The sequence below is a fragment of the Symphalangus syndactylus genome, chromosome X (assembly GCF_028878055.3).
Source record: "Symphalangus syndactylus isolate Jambi chromosome X, NHGRI_mSymSyn1-v2.1_pri, whole genome shotgun sequence".
NCBI lineage: Eukaryota > Metazoa > Chordata > Mammalia > Primates > Hylobatidae > Symphalangus > Symphalangus syndactylus.
This window is the reverse complement of record NC_072447.2, coordinates 78,212,441-78,237,586: the sequence shown is the minus strand read 5'-3', so window position 1 is coordinate 78,237,586 and position 25,146 is coordinate 78,212,441. Positions and strand designations below refer to the sequence as shown.

At 46.5% G+C, this 25,146-nt stretch overlaps 1 protein-coding gene across 8 annotated transcripts in view; it reads right to left on the bottom strand.

Moving 5' to 3' along the window:
• Positions 1-652: 652 nt before the first annotated feature.
• Positions 653-25,146, bottom strand: part of DLG3 (discs large MAGUK scaffold protein 3) — a 62,260-nt gene continuing 37,766 nt past the window's right edge. For 3 of the 8 annotated variants that reach the window (XM_055266833.1, XM_055266834.2, XM_055266835.2), the window contains 10 exons: positions 13,870-14,046; positions 13,557-13,632; positions 12,681-12,780; positions 8,933-8,974; positions 7,583-7,633; positions 6,874-6,975; positions 6,100-6,272; positions 5,569-5,678; positions 5,161-5,252; positions 653-3,984 (listed from right to left, as the gene is read on the bottom strand). In XM_055266833.1, coding sequence (XP_055122808.1) covers positions 3,878-3,984; positions 5,161-5,252; positions 5,569-5,678; positions 6,100-6,272; positions 6,874-6,975; positions 7,583-7,633; positions 8,933-8,974; positions 12,681-12,780; positions 13,557-13,632; positions 13,870-14,046 — 1,030 coding nt within the window. In that variant the 3' untranslated portion in view covers positions 653-3,877. Of the gene's footprint in view, positions 3,985-5,160; positions 5,253-5,568; positions 5,679-6,099; positions 6,273-6,873; positions 6,976-7,582; positions 7,634-8,932; positions 8,975-10,698; positions 10,745-12,680; positions 12,781-13,556; positions 13,633-13,869; positions 14,047-25,146 lie in introns of all 8 variants that reach the window. The other 5 variants (XM_055266831.2, XM_055266830.1, XM_055266832.1 and 2 more) reach the window with 3 other exon arrangements.

Sequence of the window (25,146 nt, the reverse complement as noted above, 5' to 3'; positions counted from 1 at the left end):
GAACCGAGGTATGCAGGAGCCAATACTATTTCTTGGAAGTGACAGGGGAAGAAGCTTTTGAGGAAACAAATTTGAGCTTCAGAATGTTATTTGCAATGATGATAAAATGTCCTAGAGGTGCCAAGGAAATGGCTGGATGGATAAAAGGATTAGTGGAATCAAGGCCATGAAATCTTAGGTGGGAACGGGGATGAAATACAATACTCGGGAATGCTGAGACTGAATGAACACTTCCAAGGCCCAGGTTGAGGTTGTCGGGCATCCAGGATCGCTTTTGACTTCAGTGCTAATTCGTCAGCTTGCCTTGAGAAAATTACCAGCTCTCTCAACACTTTCTCACCTAATTGCAGTGGTTGGTATTAAGCAAGGATTATCCCTGAAGAAAGGGCTCCACTGGCCTTTAGTGCTGGCTTTTCTGCTTGAGCTGGCACCCCTTCTCAGTCCTACTCTTTTTTGCTTGGCCTTGGCCTGCTTAGGATACTTCCCCTCCCCTCTAGGCTCCTCCCAAACCTGCGGCTCAACTCCCACTTGCTTCTGCATCTTTCTTAGCTCCGCCCTTGAGCCACTCGACTTCCATACTTGCTGCAGGTCAGGATTTTGTTTTCATTAGCTGATTTATAGAAGCACTTTCAACTTAAGACAAAGCTGGTCATTTGCGATTGAACAAATATTTTATTTATTCATGGGTAGACCATAAGGTTTGATAATACAGTTCTTCCTCTGTTAGAGATGAAGGAGTCAAGGCATGATCAGCTGCAATGTCAGCAACAAAACCAGGAGGAGATAGGGCTCTCTCCTCCTTCAGGACACGGCACAGCACAGCACGGCACAGTGTTAAGGGTGTGTCTCCCTTTGGGGTTTCCAAGTTGCTCTGTATCTTCTTGTGCTGGGGCTGAATGTTCTTCAGCTGTACCTCCACTAGGAGAACATCAGCTGTGAAGACAGAGCCTCAACAGTGTGACCATAGGCCAGATCTTTGTTCTCTTTGTCCTCAGGAGATGAATTTTCTTAAGCTCTCATGGAGCTCTTTGGGGACTCCCTTTTGTTAGGCTGCCTTCAAGCAAATGAGAGAATGTGGGAAAGCAAGCAACCTGCACACCATAAAGCACCACAAGCAAGAGGACTCACCCTTCCTGTGGCTCAGCCCACACACATTTCAGGTGGCTCATTCATCCAGATGTTGCTCTTGACCTTATGAATTATGACAGCACTTCCTAAGACTCCTCCGCACAAGTTGCAATGGCACCTGCCACGTCAGAACTGCCAGAACTGCCTGCTCTAAGCACCCCTCCCCTCCTCAGAGGGCTGTGGGGATGACTGCTGTCCTGCTCTGCAAATGGGCCCATCCCACCCTCATTTTCGGAAACACTGGTAGCTGGCAGGTCACTTTCTCTGGCCATTTTTCTCACCCAGTTCTCTGCTACTAAATTAGGCCCCTGCTTTCTCTAACACACACCTCTGCTACAGCAGGCCTCTCCCATCTTGTGTACCTCTTGGGAAAATGTCAGCATTTTGCCACCACAGATGTGGACTCCCATCTGGTTGGTGCTATTTGAAGCAGTGTCTGGGGCTGGGGTGGAAGACCAAGCACACAACTTTCACAAAGGGCCTGTCACCACCCCAGGGAGCTGTACCGATCCCCAGGACAGCCCAGCTGACTAGCTGATCATCACTAAGGAGAGAGCCCTCTGGCCCCCAAAAGTTTGGGATGTTCTTCCCACTGCTTTGCCCATGCCCTCCCTTGTCAACTACTTCAAGAAGGTCTCTGAGCCACAGTTCATTGCAACTATCGTTTATTAAAAAATATATGTCTCCTTGGAAGGAACACTGGTAAACCAACTAGTGTCATGCTTACTTTGAATCTTTGTTTCTCTTCCCTGGGAGGGGGAGGGCTGAGCACGGTTGAGACTTCGCCACTTAGTTAACATCAGAGAATCAACCTCCCTGCTCACCCCTCCTCAGCAGAGTCACAGTCAGCTGTCACTTTATCCCTCTTTGCCTTCAAGCCAGTGTACTGCCCAGGGAAAGCCGCTGCCCTTTCCTGATCCTCATCCTGGGTCCCATGCTTTATACAGTTAGCCTCATTCTGCTGGTTGGACAACTGTTAACAGAGTTCCCGGATTCGGCTGGTAGTGCTTAAAGCATCCTCAACATTGCCTCGCTGGCACCAGCCCTAACCCAGCGGGCTAGGAAACAAGTGCCTCAACCCTAGGGCCAAGCACTTCTCTGTTCTCCCCTGCGTCGTCCCTCCAGTATGGAGGCGAGGGAGGCACGTTGGCTTCAAAGGAGCACAGTGGGGTGGGGGAGGACCTGAACCACACCTGCTGCCTGCACTTGTGGTGGTGAAGATTCCCTTGATCACAGTCACTGCCATCAGACTCTGGGAAAAAGCAACAAGGTTTCACAGCTCACCAGTAAGCGAATCTTAGCTCTACAGCTCAAATGTACAGCATAAAGTCTACTTTCCTCTTGAAGAAACCATAAGCTACCAGCTGTTGGGGAGGGGCTGGAGCAGAGCATATGAAGCAGCTGCAAAAAAAAAAAAACCAAATCAAACTCATGACGTGGCTGGCCAAGCAAGCCAAGTGCTGTCCTGCCATCCCAGCACAGAATTGGAAGGCAAGTGACTCCCTGTCCCTGTTGGTGGAACCCAGGAAGGAACCTCAGCAGAGCCCTGCGTGTCCTCCTCTCAGCCCAGCCCCTGCTGTCCCTTCTGCTGACAGGACAACCAGGCCTGTGTCACCTACTCCATCACAAGGCCTGGCTCCTTCAGGACCTCATAAGCCTTTAGAACCTTGGCAAATTGGATTCTATGCATTCACTTAAATAGTAAAAGTAAAATTTGCAATAATGAAAAGGCTGACACAGTAGCACAACATGGTTTTGGTTTAACAGCAGCTTAAAAAGGAACAAAAAGGAAACCTCTCATGCAGACACATCAGGTGGCATAAAACAATAGGCAATTCCACGCGGAGCATCATTAGCCATTCTCTCTGTCCGCACACAGGACTCTGGCTGCACCTCAGGGGCAGCAGCTGCTTTCAGGTCAAGTCTCTAACCCTCTCACCCCAGGCAAAAGTCCTTTCTCTCAGGCCTCAGGCTGACCCCTCCTAGCTCTCAAGAGAATGACCAAATGCGAGTGCCCTTAGTGCAGCACTTGCTACCATCTTCAATCCCTTCCCAACCAGCTGGGATAGAAGATGCCATCTGATTGGAATATGAAAATTAAAGCATTTCTCTAATAACATAGTACCATTGATGAAGTCTCCATAGATTTTCTAACCCAAATGTGTGTGAATATATATATATATTATATGAGAGTGTATAATATATATATATAATAATTTCTATATATTTTATATAAATTACATATATATATCTATATATAAATAAGATACTTTCTGTCGCCATTATGTTGCACCGTTCAGAGCTGCAAGACAGCAGTACAGATAGGTAGAAATGCCCAGGAGCATCTCATCATGTGGTGCATTTAGCTCACTTCACAAGCCGTGCAGCTGTCCAGAGTCTGTCTTTCCATCAGTCCTCCTCTTTTCTCTTCACTTCTGCTTGGTTTTTATGAAAACAATGGCTCTGATGGATTTTGCACCTGTGCTAGCGCTTGGGAAAGGTCCATGCAGGAATGGGCACAGTCACATGATGAATGAGATGGCATCATCCCAAAAAATAAACTGAAACAAACAAAAAATTAAAAAAAAAAAAAAGAACAGGACTAGAAAACTCAATTTTTTTTGACATATCTAAAAAAGGGGACAAGAACAGTAGCATTTGTTCTCCCCATGGGGACAGGAATGAAGAGGGAGGAGGGAAGAGGGACTTGATTTCTTCTGTTCACAAGAGAATGGTTGGAGGGGATTCTTCAGAGTTTTTCAGGGGATGGGACCCAAATGTAGTGCCCAGACTGGTCCTCAATGATTTGTTTGATTTTGTTATAAATCTCTTCCAGTGAGTCACCCTGTACAATGGCTAAAGTGAAGAGGAAAACAAAATTATTACTGTGGTCACAGCACATCCCCCAAACCCAGCAATCCTGCCTCTCCCAACAATCCTACAAGTCCCCCCTCCACCCCGTCACCCCTCACATGAAGGACATGTTCCCAGGAGTATGGATTTGGGCTTGGGTTCACTGGCTCGCTGCCTGTGTGTTCAGGGCAGTAAGGGCAACCAAGTAGGTGCCCCAAGTCCAGGGCTTGAAGTCAACTCACTGAGACAGTGAGACTAAGTAGTAATGACCAGAAAAATGTGTTTATTCAAAAGATGCTTATTGAGCACCCACTATGTGCCAGACCTTGTAGTTCATGTTGTTCTTGGGTGCCATAAGGCCAGCAGCTTGTTATTCTAAAGCGGCCTTACTAAAAGATTTGGAAAAATCGCAGTTCTCCACAGAAAGAACTGAAAGCCACAATTTCTGGCAAGAGGCAGTGCTCCTGGGCCCATCACATCTGCTGTATGTCAGAGGTCAGCCCGGCAAACAAGGACATGGATGCTGATGGTAAAGGGAGCTCTGAAGACCCAAGGTGTGTGAGGACATTTATGAATTCTTTATGCAGTTAACCTAGTGTCACCACCAGCTAGAATGGATTCAGCACTGCCTTGCATATATATATGTATATATATATGTCACTGTACTTCAAAAGGTGAAGAACATATTACATAGAAACCTTCCCAATGTTTCAGGAACTGACCTTCTAAAGTAGATGATCACACACACACACACACACACACACACAGACACCCCAACAGACAACTTGAACACCACACCGAGGAATCATCATCATCAACAAACGTTTATTCAGCACCTAAACATGCAAAGCAAAGTACTAGGGGAGGGGGAGTGGAGCTGAAACGGAGGGAGACAGAGTAATACAGGGAGCCTACAATCTAGTAAGGACAAGACAAAATGAACAAACCGACAATTCAAGGAAGCATTTGGTGAGCGGTTTATGCTATAAACTGGCTGAACTGCTATGGATGGACACGGGGAACTTGTGTGCTTTGGAAAGGTTTGTGCTCAAAAACTTAAAAGCAACTGGAAACTCCATGCAAGTTTTCTACATTCTGTCTACACCTCTTTGAGACACTGATAGAAACAGGTACCTGGCTAGTCCCCCAGAACCCCCTGCAGGGCAGCAGGAGTCTTACCCGTAAAGTACTCTCCAAATTCCTGCTCCAGTTTCATGGCTTTGTCATAGATCTTATTTGCTTGTTCATATGTCTGCCTTCGGTTCATTTCCCTGCCAAAGACAGAAGAAAAATAGTTCTGAACCAGATCTTATGTTCTGATTAACCATAAAGGATTATTCCAGGATCCTAAAAATCTGCTAAGCTGCCCTCTCAGAGCAGCAGTGGCCCGTGGCTAACTTCTCAAACCTGCGTTCAAAAGTCCAACCGAGAACATATGCACAAGCCCTCAAAACAGGAGCGCCCAGTGACCAGAGCTGGGGCACAGAGTTTCTTTCAAGTTTCTGCCCAGCAAATCACTTTCTTCTCCATTTCCCTTCCAGACCCGATCTTAGCTTGGTGTGTCTGAGTTCTCAGTTAAACACTTACATAAGGGCTTCAATAGACTTGGGCTTGATGAAAATGGCAATGGGGTAAAGTTGTGCTTGCTGCAGTCTCTTGATAGCATTGCCAGAAACATCTAAGATGCAGTGCTTGCCCTGAAAAAGCAGAGATTGTATCAGCCCAGCCACTCCCTATTCACAGAGCCCCAAGCAGAAATCCAGTGACATTCTAAACATCCACCTTGGCCGGGGGTGGGGGTGAGGGGAGGGGCACCAGGGCCACCCAAAGTGGCCTAAAAAATTCGATCCCTGAAGTAGACAGGCCCTACTTTTTGCTCCTATTACCCAGAAAAGGCCACATCTGTCCAGGGCCCCCTATTCCCTGTTGGGTAATGCTCTGGGGTGAGTTGTATGAAAGAGACAGATAGCTTCGTCAAGGGGCTGGGCGTATGCAGAGGTGCTATGGCTTTGATCAGCAGCACTGTTGGGCAGCTCCTGTGTTGGAAGGATAAGGATCCAAGTGGAACCTTGGCATGAGCGTTGGCCTCCCCTTTGAGGCCATCTCCTCTAAACTTACCCTCTCTGCAACTGCCCGCACTGACTGGATGCTGGTCCCATAGAGGTTATCATTAAATTGGCCTGCCTCAATGAACTTGTTGTCCTGAATATCTTTCTCCATTTGTTCTCGGGACACCACAAAGTGGTAGTCTTGTCCATCCACCTCATTATCACGTCGAGGCCGGGTAGTATCTGAAGAAGAAAGGAAATGCTTTGTGGCCCAGGGGCAATGATCCGCCCCAAACCAAAAATACTGACTGGTCCATTCTCATTTGGGTGGGTCACTGGGCCACTCCTTTTTTTTTTTTTTTCAAGTAAGTGGGAGAAAACAAGCAGTTGGGAAGCAGTTCGTCTGGCCTACTTCTCTTCCAATCTCCAGGTCTCACACAGGGGGCTATTTGCTTTAGCTTAAACTGGACGAGAAAGGTGGGGTTTCCTGAGCTAAAGCATGGCAGAGGGTGCCAAACTTGGTAGAGGACACAGTGAACCTAACAAACTGTTCATGGAGTCACATCAACACCACTTTGGCTGGGCCTCCCTATTTGTCCAATCATTCTCAACCATCACCACTGAAACTTCCCCTCAAGAGTGAGCAGCCAAGCCTGATGACTGAACCTCTCCAACCCCATCAGCTTTTGGGGAATATATTGCCACCTACTCTTTTCCAGGGTGTCAAATGTACCCTGTCCCCAAATAGCCCTAGAATCTGATCCCAGACCTTTTCCATAAAACATTAGAGCAACAATTCCCAGGGCACCAAGCCTCACTCCTCTGGGCCTTCCTGGACTCTTACGTGGCACACAGGATCCAAATTTATGTGGAAATTCGGAGATCAGGTCATCATTGACTCGGTCCTTCATTGGGCCCAGGATGATCACAGGCCTTGCATAGTGAACTAGAGAGGGAGAGCATCGAGACAGTGAACAGAGGCCCCCACTAGACACCCTGTCCTACCCCTAAGTCTGGCTAGAAAATAGAGGCTCTGGAGCAGAGACTCAGACAGGGTAAAGCATCCTCAGCCATTGTCTGGCTTTTAAACAGAAAGACATCAAAGAGCCTTTAATTTGAGAATATCTAAGTTCAAGGCAAGTCTGAAACCGGAAGCTGCTCCCCTTCTAACAGAGTCAGAAAAAATCTCTGCACTGACACACCAGTAACTGAGCAAGGTTTTTGCAGAGCAGCCACTGAAGGGAAGAACCTGGACCTCTCTTTTAGCAGTGGCTACATCTACTGAAATAGACCTTCCTTGTAAATTTGCCCCCTCCTTTGGAAGGTGTCCTGGCAGCAGGCAAAGGCACAGAGAGAAGTGCACACTGGATGTACCCCCTCCCCTATGACACTAGGAAGAAGCACAGAGAATAAGGAGCCCATGGGCTGGATGCGCCCTGAGTCAAGCCTTCCTCCTCCTCCAGGTCCCTCCCTCTGCTGCCACAGCCACCCACTGTATTGAGCCCCACGACCAGGAGACCAGCACGAAGACAAGGCTCTCAGAGGAGGCTTACTTTCTTGCCGTGTCACTGGCTCATACGACAAAATAGCATCCTCTTGTCCTTCTGCAACAAAAAACGGAGATAGGTTAGCACCATATGATCTGCCTCCTTCTGTATAACACTCCCCGTACCCCTCCCCTGCCAGGACACAGCCTATCAGGTGGTCCTTGCTACCACCTGTGATCCTTTCTGTTATCTGCTGGTGAGAAAGCACATGAAACCCTTCACTGGCTCTGAGACAGGAATCAGCAGTTCTCTTGTTCAGTGAAATATCACTGGGCAAAGGGCCAAGGCCCAGATGCCATGAAGCCTCCACCCCAAACCACCCCAATTTGTGAGGAACTCTTCTTGTAGGTAACAAGTCAGCTGTGTGCAGTAGCCCCTTGCTCTGGTAAGAATGACAGGGATGCTTTGACTGGTTGAGATGCTTGCCCGAGTCTCCTTCATCTACATGCAGGGGAGTCAGGGCACACACCCAGGTCCCCAAAGCTGCAGCCTAACTTTGCCCTTTTAAAGGTCTACCGACCCACCTCCTGCATTGGCAGCAGCATCCAGAAAAGTGGCACATGGCTCTGCTAAGGTCCCCAGTGCCCTTTAAGAGCAATGCTGAACCTGCTGTCTCTTCCTGATGGAGCTCCATGTCGAGCCTAGCAATGTTGAGGTTTTCCTAAACAGTCATCAAGCCACTCGGTGCTGGGTACCCAGAGGTCCCAAAGTGGCTGATGGCAGTCCCAGGGAAGACAGTGATATTTGCATCAAGGCACACAATGCTTTCTAAAAGGCTTCTTCTGAGCCTAAGACTCCTGGGCAGATTTTACAAGGCTTCTAGCCACCATAGCTCCTGAAAGACCAGTGCTCCCAAAGTTCATGAGGTTTGAATTACGGTTTCTCTGGTCTGGTCACAGGATCTCCCAAGGAGAACTTAGCAATTACCTGATCCTTTAACTGGCCCCAAAGGCAAAGAAGTCCTAATGACCTGGAAAGGCAGATTTAGGGCAGTGTCCTATAGAAGCCATTTTTCTTTTGGTCTCTGAGCAAATCTATAAACCTGGCAGCACCTATGGCCCACAGTACCCATAGCAGGGATTTACTCTTTGGCAGTTTACCCTTCCCAGTGCCAGGGATGCTTTTAAGTCAGGTCCTGGCCAGAACTATAGGGCTTATACTCTCCTTTAATCCATGGGGTGAACCCCAACCCATAAGGAGAATGAACTGGCCACAGCATTTCCAGGATCTCAAAGTGTACATGGCTAAAAGAAGCACCAGTCTCTGAGCAGCAATGGCAGCTGTGAGACACTGGAATGAGGATGGCTGGGATACACGGTGGAGCTACACAACATGGAAGGAATGACACACACTTACTGGAACTGCTTTCGCTGTCACTGGTGTTGGATGTCACTCCCTCTGCAAGCCAACAAGAAAGAGACTCCAATTCAGAACACACCACTGAGAGGTCACATGCAGCACAAAACTCAAATGCTCCAGGAGCGAGACACTGAGCTGCCAACTGAGTCAGGCCACAGGAGGCCTGCCACATCCAGGCTACCAACTGGGAGGCACAGCTCCAATCCTGAGCCCCTGGCCCTCTCGTACTTGTCCCCAGAGCCCTCTTGGTCTGCCAAGTCCCTCCCTATGTACTACAAGCCATACTTCCTTCAGCAGCATCCTCTTCATCTGAATCAAACAAATTGACCTGGATGGTTTCCAAATCGCATTTCAAAATGCATCTCCCAAGGCTAACAACAGGAAAGAAAAGACAGTGACAGGAGCAAAGAGAAGTCCAGGGACCTGTCTGCTCATGGGTGTCCCCCGCCCAACAGAGCCCCCAAAGTACAGAACCATGTGGCACTCCACAACTAAGAGGCCAAACGCTGGAGCGTTAAGCAGACACCAGGGAGCGCTGCCCTGACCATTTGGTGGGCTCCCCAGCCTTCCTGCCACCACGCCAAAGCAGGAGAGCTTGGCTTCAGTGGTGAGAGGGGAAGCACCTCCATCCACCACCAGACACATATGTCAAAACACAGACAACAAAACCAACAAAAACACCTTGAGGACAAGACAGCCCTCCTGTCTCACACAGCTGGGATCTGCCCATCTCTTAGTGGTGAGGGAAAAGAAAGCTCAAGCGGAGGAGCAGCGCTCATAGGAGGCACAAACAAAGCCCGCCCGTCCAAGATAACATGCGAATGAAGATGAGACATGGACACACCAAACTATGGAGAGAGATGCTGCTCATTTCAGCCAAGACCACACTGTTCCAGACCATGATATGCTGTGGCCCCCCCAGAAAGGACTGGCTGAGTTGCCACACATGGCTAGTTCCTGAACAATCCCCATAGGCAACTCCTTTGCCTTTGGCCTTTATTATTTATTGAAGGAGAGTATATGCTGACAGAACCCATTCGGTGTCTGTGCACCCTTGCACGCAGCAGGATGGCCACTAAGGCCTCATCATCTAGGTCTTTTTCATTTTCCACTCCAGGATTCTTTTCCAGAAAGGAAAATGAGGTTGGAGTTTTCCTGAGATAAAGCACTAACTATATATGGTCCATAAATGGTGCTGAGGCCCTTAGCAGACCAGCTCAACCCCTTACAGGTGCTCTGTGGGAAACCAACCGGCAGCTGTTTGCTGAGGCCCTGCATCTGCTGGGACATCCCAGATGCAGGTTGGGAAAAGGGAGTCACAGTACCCTTGCCCCTAGTTAGAGGACTGTAAGAGCTGCAATTCCTACACCCAATTCTTTAGCGTGGTATCACTGGGAGAAGAATCCAACCAGCAGGCACCCCTCCCTTCGACAATAGGCTAGAGATTAGCTGAGTGGTTACCTTGGAGAAACATTTCAAGCCCACTTCACTTCTCAGGTGGGACGCCACGCTCACGCCCTCCCACTTTGAGTAGCAAAAGGTAAACAAAGGCATGAATGATAGGGACTTATTTGGGTACTAGGGATCCAGAGCAAACATGTAACATATGGAGCCACATGCACTTCTTCCTGCTGTGATGTCAGAGTGCTCACAAACACTGCCCTCCCCTCACCCTTCACCCTCACCCATGTCCCCAATAGCCCCACCCCCACTATCTCCATTCATGCCACAAGTACAGTGAACGGTGTGTAAGTTGGACTTACTCAGGTTCTTTGCTCCATAATAATCGTCACTTAACCCCGGGAAGTCCTGATTTCACAGACAGCAAGGGCGAAGAGAGGACGACGGGGAGAAGAAGAGGGGGGAAGGGGAAGGGATGGGAGGGAATGGAAGAGAGGGAGAGATTTGGGGAGAAGAGAAAAAATAGAGAAAAAGACAAGGGGGGAGGAAGAATACAGAGGTAGGTGAGCACTAGTGACAGAATTATGAAACACCATGAAGACCTAGCACTATAGTGAGGCCAGGAACTTTGCCACAGAAAGAACATCCCAGGGCAGATAAGACATCAAGACTTCATGCTGCCCAATTCGTTGCCAGAGGGCCTTGGAGTAGACTAGCTTTCTGAGGTGTCTACAGCTGTAGGCCAACAGGACAGGACAGGTGACACTCCAAGGCTTAGAGCACCTGCTTTGACCAAATTTTGGTTGTGGAGCCCAGGTCTCTGTTTGCCCCTGAAATCACCATTTCCCTCTGCAGTGCATGAAAGAGCAAATGTCCACGTGTGCCAGGTAGGCAGATAGAATTGCCATCACCTCAAGAAGCTTTTGCCCAATACTGATTCACTCTGTTCAAACCCTTCAGGAAAAGTTTCGCATGGTGTAGGGTGTGGCCTCCAAAGCTGCCCTGAGCCAGGAAGATCTTGGGGGATGAGCTCAGCTTCTGGAGAAGCACTAGGCACTTTCAACTCTGTCGTCCAATAGATACCCCTCCTCGCCCACCAGGCGGGACCACTGAGCAATGAACACCTCCCCAGGCTGGGCTTGGCATGGAGGGACTCTGGGACTCATCTGATGAAACTATGGTGACATCACCTCAGGCCTCTGACTCAGGCTGTCTCCTAAGTGCTCATGAGCAGAGCCACCTCGTCTATGGCTTCTCATTGAACTACTCCAGGATGATGAGCCGTGGCTGCCATCTAGATGAGGGCACCCTTCTGTCCACCAGGTACCACCCCAGATAGCAACGACTTACACATACCATGACCGTGGACCAAGCTGGCCTGACAGAAGGACATTTCCTATCAGAACCAGTCAGTCTCCTGCCAGCCCCAACAGCCCAAGACCCCAAGATCCCTCCATGTAAGACAGAAGAGTCACTGGTAAATGAGAGATGTTTACTATTCATGATGAGACAAGTGAGAAGACATTTTTCAAGCCAGACCTGGTGTTTAAGGTTAGGGTTGGAGCAGTTAATTGCTGAGGCACATGGTAGAGCAAGAAGATTTATCAGGATTAATTTCTTCTTCTGTTGAATTTAGCTCAGTGTGACTGCTCTTCCTACCGAACCAACTTTGTGTTTCTCAATAGATCTTTATTTGAACAATGTGGAGCAACACTCCTTCCATGTCAACTCATTTAAGCAGGAAGGATTCTCCTGGGAAAACTGGCTCTGTAGGCACTCTAGGATGACAGCGAGTCTGCTGAGAGTTGTGTGGATATCCTGTATGCTTATGCACGTGCGTGGGATTCCAGAAGTAGCCCCAACTCCAGGGATCCTGGGAAGAAAAGGCTCTTCTCTTGACATACATGAGTGAAGTTAAGGGAAAGAAAACACAAGAGGAAGAAACCAGGAGAGCAACACTGAGTCCCTAGACCTTGTTCTCTTGAAAAAACATTTTCCTGACCCTGACACTCTAGCTGAAAAACCGTTCCTCACCACCACAGCAGAGCTCTGTCTGGCACTTCCATTGCTAGTGCCAGGCACTTCCTGGAGGCTGACCCTGGAACCAGTCCCACCTCAGTGCCTCCAACATTCATTCTAACTGAGGAGCAGGACAAATAAAACCCAACATCTCCTTAGGTAGACCAATTTCTGCCCTGACTCTGTAGATAAGCAGGTGCACGCGCACACAGGCAGGCACGAGGCCACACGTGGCCCTGCCCAGGCTTCTCTTGAGGGAAGGGCAACTGAGGATGAGAGGACGGGGCTGCAGACGGCCTGCTCTCTGGACTCTGCTGCTACTTACGTTCCTGTATGCTGCTCTCCTGGGCCATGTTTTCTTTGCTCTTGTAAAATGGAAACTTTCGAGAGAGGCGGAAACTCTTTTTACGTTTCGTTTTGATCGACTGTGAAAGAACATGAAGATGGAGGGGAAGGACAGAAGAAAAAAAACAGAACAATGGATTTTAAAGCATGCAAGAAAAACTAAAATGGAGACAACGGTGAGCTAAATAAAAGACCATCTCTCACAAATGGAGTCTATGAGATTAAATGAAAGTTGATGTAAGAGGAAAATCATGTTTACAAGAAAATGTTGTAGGGATGTTAGAGGTTTCTACCTAATCCAGACACTCATAACACTCACTGGTACTTCCTAAAGAACAAAGGTCACTGTAGCCTCCTGGACACATGCCCTAAGGTACCATTGATATACACATCTACTCCATGTCTCTCTTCCCTCTACTGCTCCAGAAGTTCTTTGGCCTGTGAAGCTCATAGAAAAAAATGGGTGAATGGAGAGCCCTCCTGCCTCAGGTGGTCTGAAGGGAGGTGGGAGCTCTGGGGCTGGGCTTCTTGGCTGGATGCCCTGACAGGATCTATAGCCAGGGAGACACCCACGAGTGGTTTCATTTTCCCCAAGCAAGTCAGCCTTCCAGACAGTCCAACTCCAACACATCTTCAAGAGCCGGTACCCATGGGAAAGGAGCACAAACTGGCTGTGGACTTTAAGAGCTCCCTCTCTGCTTTCTGAAAAGCAGTCAATGTTCTGATAGGACAGAGCCAGCCCCCTGAAAAAGAGATTTTCTTTTGTGCTCCCCAGTTCTCCTACACATCAGACTAAACTCCAAGCTTCTCACCCCTCTTTACCTACTGGCTGATTTCCTTGGGGATCCCCACTTACCCTGTTAGACTCAATCATCCCCGTCCTGGCATGGAACTTCACAGTTTTCAATCGAGCTCTTTCTTTCTTTTCTACCCTGTTTTGGAATCAGAAAGAAGTCCTGTTACTGCCAGTAAATGGTCTCAGCAGTGGGTTGCAGCAGGCACAGCAGCCATTTTTTTGGCTCACTGAGTAAAAACCATGTTGAGTACCGACTCTACCAAAAAGGAATCAAGGCACAAACATTGCTCTCAAGAAACTTCTAATAGGAAAACAAGAAAGAAATACCAGCAAGAGGGCAGGAAAGGCCTTGCTCATGATCATGACGACTCACCTCTTCTTACTGGGGATCACACCGATCTGCTCACTTTCTCCGTGTGGGGTCACCAGCCTTGCCTGCCACCACTCATCATCAGAGGCATTAATGACATGCAGAATGTCACCATAAGAGAAGCTGAGCCCCTGGCTTGGAAGGCAGCTGTCCCGAGTCCGATCATAATCAAACAGGGCCCTGAAAGGCACAGTGAAAGATGAAGTGATCATCCAACCCCAAATGCCAAGACACTGGCACCTTGAAAAGATGGAAGGCCAACCCAAACAGCACAGACATAGCAGCCTCACAGTATACTAGAAGGATGTCTCCAGGAGACCACATCCTTCTTTCTGAGCCAAAATTGTAAATATGCACCCCCTTTCAAAGAAACATCTCATTCTCCCAACAAGAAGCATAAGAGAAAATATTTTACAAACCCCATCTCCTCTTGGCTTCTGGATGCAAGATAAAAGTCCAAAGTAGAACTCGCTCAATAGCCCTCTCCCTCACCCACTTCCTAGGAAACTAGCTCTAGCAGGGAGCTTTCTCAGTTCACAAACATATCTTCAAAAAGTAGCTAAAGAGAGGACAAAAAAATGTTAACTACAATCCCAAACAATGACTGGTAAACACTCCTGAAGCACTAAAGAAAGGGCCCTATGTCCTCGGGCGGCCAAAGAAAAAGCACACAATGGTAGGGTTGAAAAGACCAATGGGACCCTAGAAGTCACCTAGTGTGGTCTCTTTCTCTTACATATGGGGAAACAGAGGCTCAGGGAGGAAAAATAGTTTGACCTAGGTCATACATCTAACCAACCTGGGACAAAACCCAGGTCTTCTGACAAGACATGCTGTTGTGACATGCTATAAATGATGCAGAGTAAAGAAATAAAAGGGAAGGTGGGAGAAGGTGGGGAGGGAGCTATAAAATCCAGGCTTATGGAAAAGGACACCAGCTTGGCTGCTGCTAGAAGTCCTAGGAAATGGTATTGGAAATAAAGGTCTGAAGCAAATTTTGGAAGCCCTTGAGTAGACATGACCTAGTGGCCCCTGGAAATCTGAGAGGAGTGACACATCAAAAGAGCCTTAGGAGGTCGGGCGCAGAGGCTCACACCTATAATCCCAGCACTTTGGGAGGCTGAGGCGGGTGGATCACCTGAGGTCAGGAGTTCAAGAGCAGCCTGGCCAATATGGTAAAACCCAATCTCTACTAAAAATACAAAAATTAGCTGGGTGTGATGGCGCACGCCTGTAGTCCCAGCTGCTCGGGAGGCTGAGGCAGGAGAATCATTTGAACCTGGGAGGTGGAGGTTGCAGTGAGCCGAGATTACGCCACTGCACTCCAGCCTAAGCGACAGAGCGAGACTCCGTCTCAAAAAAAAAAAAAGTTTCTACTTTTCACATCCAGTGGAACCTGTCTTCATATGGAGTCACCACAAATGAGTGATTTCAGTGAGAAGTTTGTATTTTTCTACCTTCAGTCTAGGCTGTCTTCTTCATATTCTCTGTTAATAGAGGTGTTTTCACACCTTTGCACACACAACTCAAAATCTAGTTTCAAGACTTTGACTTCTACCTGCAATACTGTGGCCTTTGGCTCAGTTGGAAGCTGCAAGTAAAACACACTATCTTACCATATGCAAGCCCAGATGAGATAGGATGTAGTAAAACCATGAAGAGTGAAATACCCACCTACTGCTTAAAGTTCTTGAAACAGAGTTCTTAAAAATCAGTCTCAGATGATTTGAAAATGAAAATACCCAAACTCTAACAAAAAGCCCTTTTTTCCCCTCAATTTACACACTCAAAGCAGTAAGGAGAATGGCGGAGGCAGCAGATAAGGAGGTGCTGTCCGAGAGGTGCATTCCAGGCTATATGTGACAGAATCAAAACTGAATGCATTCTCACTGCCTGAGTCCTGCATTTCCTAAAGCAAGGAAGACATTCTGTCAGCCACTCCTACTAAGAAGAGCATCATGAAGCAACCTCATTCTCAGTGACAATGAGAAGCACTGGATGTCATTATGGGTTTCAAAGATTAGAACAAATATAGTAAGGAAAAGAACAGAACTTGAATTAAGCACAAATTCGTTTGGTGAGGGAAGGAAGGAAGATGTTAAATGAATTTAAGAGGCCGGGCACAGTGGCTCACGTCTGTAATCCTAACACTTTGGGAAGCTGAGGCAGGCAGATCACTTGAGGTCAGGAGTTCGAGACCAGCCTGGCCAACATGGTAAAACCCCGTCTCTGCTAAAAATACAAAAATTGGCCGGGCGTGGTGGCGGGCACCTGTAATTTCAGCTACTCGGGAGGCTGAGGCAGGAGAATTGCTTCAATCTGGGAGGCAGAGGTTGCAGTGAACCGAGATTGCGCCACTGCACTCCAGCCTGGGTGACAGAGTGAGACTCTGTCTAAAACATAAATAATAAATAAATAAAATAAAATGAATTAGGGGAGTTAGGATGAATTTGTAGAAGATTACAAGGCAGAGTTTACTGGTTGTAAGTTTAAAACACAAGATACATTTCAGCACTTCCCAGAACCATGCTTGACCTTTGGCAACAGCAGTAACAAGCTGAAGTATATAAAGTAGAGTTGATGTAAACATGTTTTCTCGATGCTGGGAATCCAATTGTTTGTAATTTTTAAAATATCTGAGGTTCAAATAAAATTGATGTAACAGTTTACTTCTGGCTGGGTAGGGTGGCTCATGACTGTAATCCCAGCACTTTGGGAGGCCGAGGCGGGCAGATCATTTCAGGTCAGGAGTTCAAGACCTGCCTGGCCAACGTGGCAAAACCCCGTCTCCACTAAAAATATAAAAATTATCTGGGTGGGGTGGTGGGTGCCTGTAATCCCAGCTACGCGGGAGGCTGAGGCAGGAGAATCGCTTGAGCCTGGGCGGCAGAGGTTGCAATGAGCCAAGATTGCACCATTGTACTCCAGCCTGGGTGACAGACTGAGACTCCATCTCAAAAACAAACCGAAACAAAATAAAACAACAAAAAAAATTAAAACACATACAGCACAAGCTAAGTAAAAACAATATAAACACAGATCAAAGTCAAAAACATTTTGCCAGTAGTTAACTCTGCACATTGGGAATTGTACTATTCGGGCTTATGTTTTTAACCACAGCATGTGTTCCTTTCACAATTTTCAAAAAACATTAAGTCAATTAAAAAAAAGTGGGGAAGCAGATATATCAAGCACTGGTTTGAGTCATTTACTTCACATGAGGAACATGTTTGGCTCTAAGTTCCCTGGCAAACAAGGCAAAAAGGAAGTTGTCTAATTCTAATTTCCCAATAAAAAATGGTACCCAAGTCTATCTGGATTTTGTCTGATGAATTTATGAATACTGAATGAACAAGAAATATGAACAGGATGGACAATGCTTTTTTAAGCTATGGTTTTGTAAAAGACATAGAAATGTAGTATCTGAGGTTTGAGATTCTGAACTAGACTATTATTCACAGTTGAGAATGCAAAAAAATTGAACAAGAATTTCCTTTTCTATCAATCAGAACTGCAAATAGAAAAAGAATTTTGCAGACCGCTAAAGCCTCAGAGGTCATTTTGTCCAACTTTTATCTGATAAAGGAAATCCCTTAGATACTCTCTAAGTTTCTTTCCAGCTCTAGCATTTAATGAGTCTGAGTCTTTCCTAGATCTTCTCTACCAGGCTAAACATTCCCAATTCCCTCAACAATCCCTTCCTTTGTCATACCTTTTATTTGTTTTCCAAACCCATAATGTGGATTTTCTCTGAATCTACTTTGCCTCTTTTTCCTGCTTAAATTTGGTTTGACTGAGCTAGAAAATTTCCTCAAAGACAATGAAAGCCAGGCCCAGATATGCACACAGCCTCATCTAGAACTGCACACTGGGTGACTCTCAGACCAGGGCTCTTCTATCTCAGAAAATTTCATAAGGCCCAAGTCACAGTCACATTCACATGTGCTTTTTCAAAAAAAGCTAATTATCAGCTGGGCGTGGTGGCTCACATCTGTAATCCCAGCACTTTGGGAGGCCGAGGCGGGCGGATCACAAGGTCAGGAGATGGAGACCATCCTGGCCAACATGGTGAAACCCTATCTCTATTAAAAATACAAAAATTAGCTGGGCGTGGTGATGCATGCCTGTAGTCCCAGTTACTCGGGAGGCTGAGGCAGGAGAATCGCTTGAACCCAGGAGGCAGAGGTTGCAGTGAGCCGAGATCACACCACTGCACTCCAGCCTGGTGACAGAGCGAGACTCCGTCTCAAAAAAAGAAAAAAAAGCTAATTCTTCACTCGGCTATGTGTGGAAAAATACCATTCTTCCACTATTTAAATACTTAGTCTGGCCAGGCATGGTGGTTCACGCCTGTAATCCCAGCACTTTGGGAGGCTGAGGCGGGTGGATCGCCTGAGGTTGGGAGTTCGAGACCAGCCTGATCAACATGGAGAAACCCTGTCTCTACTAAAAAGTACAAATTAGCCGGGTATGGTGGTGCATGCCTGTAATCCCAGCTATTTGGGAGGCTGAGGCAGGAGAATTGCTTGAACCCAGGAGGCGGAGGTTGCGGTGAGCCGAGATCGCACCATTGCACTCCAGCCTGCGCAACAAGAGCAAAACTCTGTCTCAAACAAAAAATGCTTAGTCTTCTTTACACAGAGTATGTGTTAGATACATGGGAGATACAAGAGCAAAGTTTATTGTCTTGTGGAGCTTACTAGGTGACAGAGGGTATAGTATACTAAGGATGTTGTAGCAAGAAGCCCAAAAGGAGGACAAACCAAGGCCTAGAAGGATTCACAGGGAGTACAGATCACATCTAGTTTGGGGAAGCCACAAGGAGATACTGCTTTTTGAATTGGTTCTCAATGAAGATTTAGGATTTCAAACGGTAGAGCTGGGGAGAGGTCCTTCCAGCTAAAGGGAACAGTGTAAGCAAAGGTCTGGAGGCAAGAAGCACAGGGTTATTTTCAGGGATCAGCCGTGCATCCAGGTCTGGCTGGGCCTCAGAGAATGGCAGGTTGGGGCCTGACTGTGGACAGCCTGCACTGTCCAGCTAAGGAGTTTGACATTCATTTAGAAGGCCTTATGGGACCAACTTCATTACCTCAGCTTTCGTATTCCATTATCAGGCTAAACTTTCATGTGGAAATAAAACCAGTAAAAGAGAGTAGGCCAGCATACTAAAGTCAAACAGCTTCTCCCATGAGACATATTTCATGTAATCAAAAAAAGTATGTAAATTAGACCTTAATAATTTTTAAAAAAACATTGACTGCTTTCCTAAGATCTTTAAGAAGCAGCTAAACTGTGGCCATCTAGCAGTGACAGTCTGTCTTAGTAACACCCTGGAATCCTAATGAAGTGACAGGGACTGGCACCTCTCACAAATAAATGCCTCGTGGTAGGCTTGATGAGAGGAAGAAGGAATACCTTTCTCCACAACACTGATATATCCTCCTCTTCCTCCTTTTATCCTTAGGGCAGGCACTAGAGAAAGTCAAGGCAGATACTCCCCTTTCAAATCAGGCTGAACCACTGTCCCAGGACGGAAATCCTACACATGCAAGGCCCACATGACATAGCAACCAACCATTTCAACCTGACTCAAAATTAGAGTGAGCATGAAAAAAAAAAAAAAAGCAAAAGGTATTTGTCTCTTAATACCTAAAGAAAGGCTGCAATTAACCAACTGCCACCCTGGTCTCACTATGTGTGTGTTTGTGTGTGTGCGCATGCGCACATGCGTGCATATCTGTGTGTTTCAGCTTATCTGACAAGATAATGTGTTGGGAGAGTAGAAGGAAGTCTCAAAAACTCATTATTCCTTCTGTACTTAGATAAAAATAATTTCATTGAGGCCTCCAAATTAGGGACTGGTCACATCAGAGGGAAACACTGTGCCATGAGAGAATAAAACTCATGGAAATATATTACCATCCCTAGCCTGAAGTCACAGTGCTTGATGTACAAGAAAGATGATCTGCCCCTGAATATGTTACTTCTTAGTTATAGCCACATACCTCTACGAAGCCAGGGAGAGCCAGAGCCTGGGTATTCCTGCAACTTTTCAAACATCGAGGCCAGGCCAGAAAAATACTACATTATTTAAGAGCAAGGGAAAGAGTGTAGCCCAGGGAAAATGTGACATGTAAAAACAAAGTGACGGTAGGCTACAAAGCAGCTTTCCAGAGCCGTCATACCACCATGAAGAGCAGATGCAACTTCCGGGGGATGTGCAGGTTTGAGTTCTTGAGCTCATCTTCAGCACTCTAGCTCTCAAGGCTGCTGCCTGTCTCCCTAAGGAGAAAGTGTTTCCAAAGGTCTTGAAAGACAATGTTGTTTAAGAGGTGACCTTTAAAAATATCCTCGAAGGGATGCATGCGCCCACCTACAGGGATAATGTATGTGCTCTAGAGGACTTTGTCCAGTCTTCCTTTCAGCTGAGTCCTCTCTGCCGGATGGAAAAGCAAGAATATAACCAGCTCAAAGTAAACAGATTATCAGGCAAAAGTCCTTGCAGTTGAGATCCTAAATTGTAAGATTTGGGTTGGAAAGATCCAGAGAAATTATAAGCACTTGGCACAGCCACCGTGATGTCTTAATGAACCGGAATGCAAAGCAAATGGTAACTAAGAAGGAAACTGGTCAAGCAGGTTTCTTGATGCAAAGCAAATGAGCATTTTAGCGCTATAGCCTCAAAGGCAAGGGGTTTCTTCTGCTAAAATAACCTAGTATTGTGCCCACCTCTCTACCTGTGGCTCGAGCCATCTGTCTATAGCCTAAGATGCTCCGTCAGTCCCCTCACCCAGCTCAGCAACTCCTCTGAGGCCCAGCCCAAGTCTCTCCCAGCTTTGTGATCCTGCCCACTCCAAATTTCATTCTTCTAAATCCATACCATATTTGCTACCACATTTGGCAGCAACCTTTCTTTATATTTTCTACTTATTGCTATTTAATTCTTGCAAGGTTTTTTTAATATTTCATATTACACCGCCAAAGTGGAAGCCCTTTGAAAACTGAGACCATGTCATATGCTTCATGTGGGATTCTGAATCCTTGTGAATGGTGGGTGAGACCTGGCTACAGGGGATGGAGTGTCCACAGAAGACCCTCCCAGGTACTCCCTAGTTTCTAACCCTGAGAGTGTTCCCTCCCATAGTAACTGGGGCCTAAGACATCACTTTATTCCTTCGGCCAGAAAGTACTGAATAAAGGGCACACATTATTTGACGACTAAGCAGCCCATCCCTTGCCCAGTCTGTATAAAGCATGCACAGAGTTATAAAGCAACAGTCACTCATCAGCCCTTGACCTTAGTGAGAGTTAAATTTCCAGCAGCCTCTGAAGAGCAGCCTAACAGCACAAACCCGAGCACTCAGACAGGCACAGTGTGGGTCAACACAAAAGGAGTGATCGGGCCTCCCTGGTGTATCTTGAAGAAAGGTGCGTGGAGAGCAGGTTAAGAGCACCTTCCTCCTTTGTCTGTCTCAAAGTGTCAGGCCTTATGGCAATTATGACGTTGGAGAGGCATTCAAGGACCAATTAGCCCGCAATGAGCGACTGTTTGGGGCTCACGGCACTTGCAGATGATAGGATGAGCTGAGGGATTATGAGTGCAAGCCCAGGACTAGTGTTTGGGAATAGGCAGTTCTAGAAATCACTGATGCAGGAAGCTCTGCCCCACCCTCTGGTAGCCCTGAACACTTACATACATTATTGTTGCTTTTTAAAATGCATATTATCCCCACCCCCAAATTCTATCAGATAGTGAAGCCTGCCAATATTTCCCCATTGGCATCTTAATCCACTATTGAAACTCATTAACAAACAAGACCAAGTCAGGCTCCACCAAGCACCACCCTGGGCAAAGCAGAGTAGTTGCACAATTAATGTCTGCTTGTTGACAGGAATGAGCATTCTCCAGCCTTCTTTAATGACCAAGCCAATATGTCTGGCATTGTTTCTTGAATCAAGACTACAGATGCTCTAACATGATTTCCTTCCTAGAGTGGGAAGACGACTGAGATGGCAGATGGCCAGTCAGGAGGCCAGGACCCCCAAACTACCTGAATGCTGTCCTGTGGCTGCAACGAATGCAGCCAGGCTAGCCCGAACAGACTTTCAAAAGCTATTTCTACGACTGTACTCTTGAGCCTCTTGGCAACCTTTGGAGCACAAGGTCTTTCCTTTATTCATTCAATAAATTAAATTAAATTAAATTAAATACAAATATAGAACAAGGTCATCCCTGGAACTCTAACTTACCCAGTGTCTTTGTACTGCCTTCACATCAGAATGGTCTGAGTTATACACACCTACCCATCCCAACCCTGAGCAAGAAGTTCAAGAGAGGTTTATTTCTGTGGACTCTTCCAGTGGGCAAGGCAAATTCTCCAGCAGAGCAAAAGCCCTAGGCTGGGCAGACTGAGGTGCTGTGCTCATCCTGGTCATCTACTTAAGAGATGATTCTAGCATAGTGAAGTGTGAGGAAGGCCCTTCCAAATAAGTCACTGATGACTTTAAAATCAAATTTCATTTTCCAAATACTGCTCTCTTTCCTTCTTCCTCCTGCTCCCTGCTCTACAAACCCCATGTCCCCTGTGGTTAGTACAGCTGCAGCTCCCTAGGGTTTCACCTGTTAGAGCCTGTTGCAGCTCTAAGAGGGTGTTATTTACTTCAAAATAGCTTTGCAAACCCATGTACACCAAAGGGAGATAGATACTCAGGGGAGGGGAAGGAAAGCAAAATAATTATGTCACAGGGAAAGCGACACCAAAAGAATCAGAGGTGACACCCAAACTGAAAAAGGGTTCCCTCACTTTAACCACCTGCTGCTTAATCTTTTCTGGGTAGATGGTGAACTGCCAGAGGGCAGGGACCATACCTGCTGCTTCCTTGAATCTACCCTGCAACTGTGCCCAAATTCTCGGTCTTGTGTTTTACTGCTTTCTACATAGTAGGAGCTAAAGTAAGTGTGATGTTTACTTTTTAAAATTTTTTATAGAGACAAGGTCTTGCTGTCACCCAGGACGGAATACAGTGTCATGATCATAGCTTACTGAAGTCTCAACCTCCTGGGCTCAAGTGATCCTCCTGCCTCAGCTCCCTAAGTAGCTGGGACTACAGACACATGCCACCACACCTGGCTAATTAAAAACATTTTACTTTTTAAGAGGGGGGCTCACTATGTTGTGCAGACTGGTCTCGAACTCCTGGGCTCAAGCAATCCTCCTATCTTGGCCTCCCAAAGTGCTGGGATTACTGGTGTGAGCTGCCACACTCAGCCTTGATTGCTTGTTAAAAACATATATTTTCCCGGGCAGGGCGCGGTGACTCACGCCTGTAATCCTAGCACTTTAGAAGGCTGAGGCGGGCGGATCATGAGGTCAGGAGATCAAGACCATCCTGGCTAACATGATGAAACCCTGTCTCTACTAAAAATACAAAAAATTAGCCAAGTGTGGTGGCGGGCGCCTGTAGTCTCAGCTACTGGGGAGGCTGAGGCAGGAGAATGGCGTGAACCCGGGAGGCGGAGCTTGTGGTGAGCCTAGATCGCGCCACTGCACTCCACTCCAGCCTGGGCAACAGAGCGAGACTCCATCAAAAAAAAAAAAAAAAAAAAAAAAAAAAACCACCACACATGTATTTTCCCAAACCTGGTGAATCCAAAGCAGTAGAAAAGGAGCCTGGGAATCTGTATTTTTACTAGCATTCCAGCTGATTCCTATGAGGAAGTTGGGGAAACACTGAAAGAACCACACTTTATAGTCAGAGCAGCCAGGTTCAAGTTCCAGTTTTGGAACTTCTTAGCTATCTAACTGGAGTCTCAGTTTTCTCATCTGCAAAATGGGAATCATAATATCTACTCTGTAGGATTATTAAAGGGATATTAAAAGCCATTTAAAGAGAATAACAAAAGTCTTGATGAACAATGTGTTCCCTAAATGTTTGTTCCCCTTTATCCTGAAGACACTGAGGAACTAGTGAAAGCTTTTGAGAAGATCATGTTCAGATTATTGCTTTAGTTTCAACCCCCTCTGCAACACCCAGGCAAATGGTTGCCCAGCCTCTTCTGTAACACCTTGAGTGACTAAAGATCGAATTTACTATATCCAGAAGCAGTCCATTCCATTTTCAGACAGTTTTAATCATTAGCTCTTCCTTCCTTATGTTGAGCAGAGATCTGCCTTGGGTGACAGAACAAATCTAATCCCTTTTCCACATGATAGGGTGAGGCAATTAACTTAGATAAGGAAAGTACATGACGCTTGTTTGAGGCATTGAGAGGGCAGTTTTATTTATGCACATGTCCAGCAAGTAGTTGATATGCAGGTCTGTAGTTCAGTAAAGAGATCAGGAATGTCATTTATACGTCAGGATTTGAAGCTGTGAAAATAAATGACATTGCCATGTAGGGGGGCAGAGCTAATGAAAGGTATTAAGCAATGGTAAGCAGGGTAGAAAGGGAGCCTTTAAAGAAGAAAGCAGGTAATTCATGGAAACAAATGTGGTGAAGAGGTCAGAACAATGTCAGAGAACCAGTGAACCAGTCACTAAATTTGAAGACTAAGAAGTCACCCACTGATCCCTGACAGAGAGTCAGGCTTTTGCTCCCCTGGAGCTTTCCAGAGCTGCTCAGAGCCACACTACCACACTGAAAATCAGATGCACGCTTCCTTTCAGGCTAGTGAAAGAGAAGTGATTTGAAGCAGCAGCAAGTACTCCAACATTTCCCAACCTGGATGTTGACATAGGTTTCTCAAATAAGGCTCCCATGCTCTATCTTTTGGGGAAACACTGCCTAGTACAGTCCTTCCTGGAGATTAATCACAGGAAAGAGCCCCATTTTCCTCTGTTTAAGCCTGCATTTGCCCAACTTACTAAACCACTGATTTTTCACACAATACTTACTAATATCTTGAGGAGCTAGTGTTTTCTGGCCAATAATTTGGCAAATGCAGTAAGCAAAGGGATACAAGACAATAGTTTAAGGGACTATTGGTATCAAGGGATATTTTCTCCTTTTTAAGAATGGAAGAAGCTTAAATATGTTTACATGCTGAAGAAAAGGAACCAAGTATAGAGTGAAGGGCCAAAAGCAGGAACAAAAAGGAAGAGAGCAAGCCAGGTTCCGATAAAGGGGTTAGCTTAGCAAAGGGCCTCAGCTCAATGCTTTAGCCATGAGACATTAAGTGCCCCTGATTAAATCTAGTGATCACAAATGGTTACTATTTTCCTAACCACATCTACTTTCCTCAGAGGATACAGATAATTTATCTAGAGAAGGTTACGGGC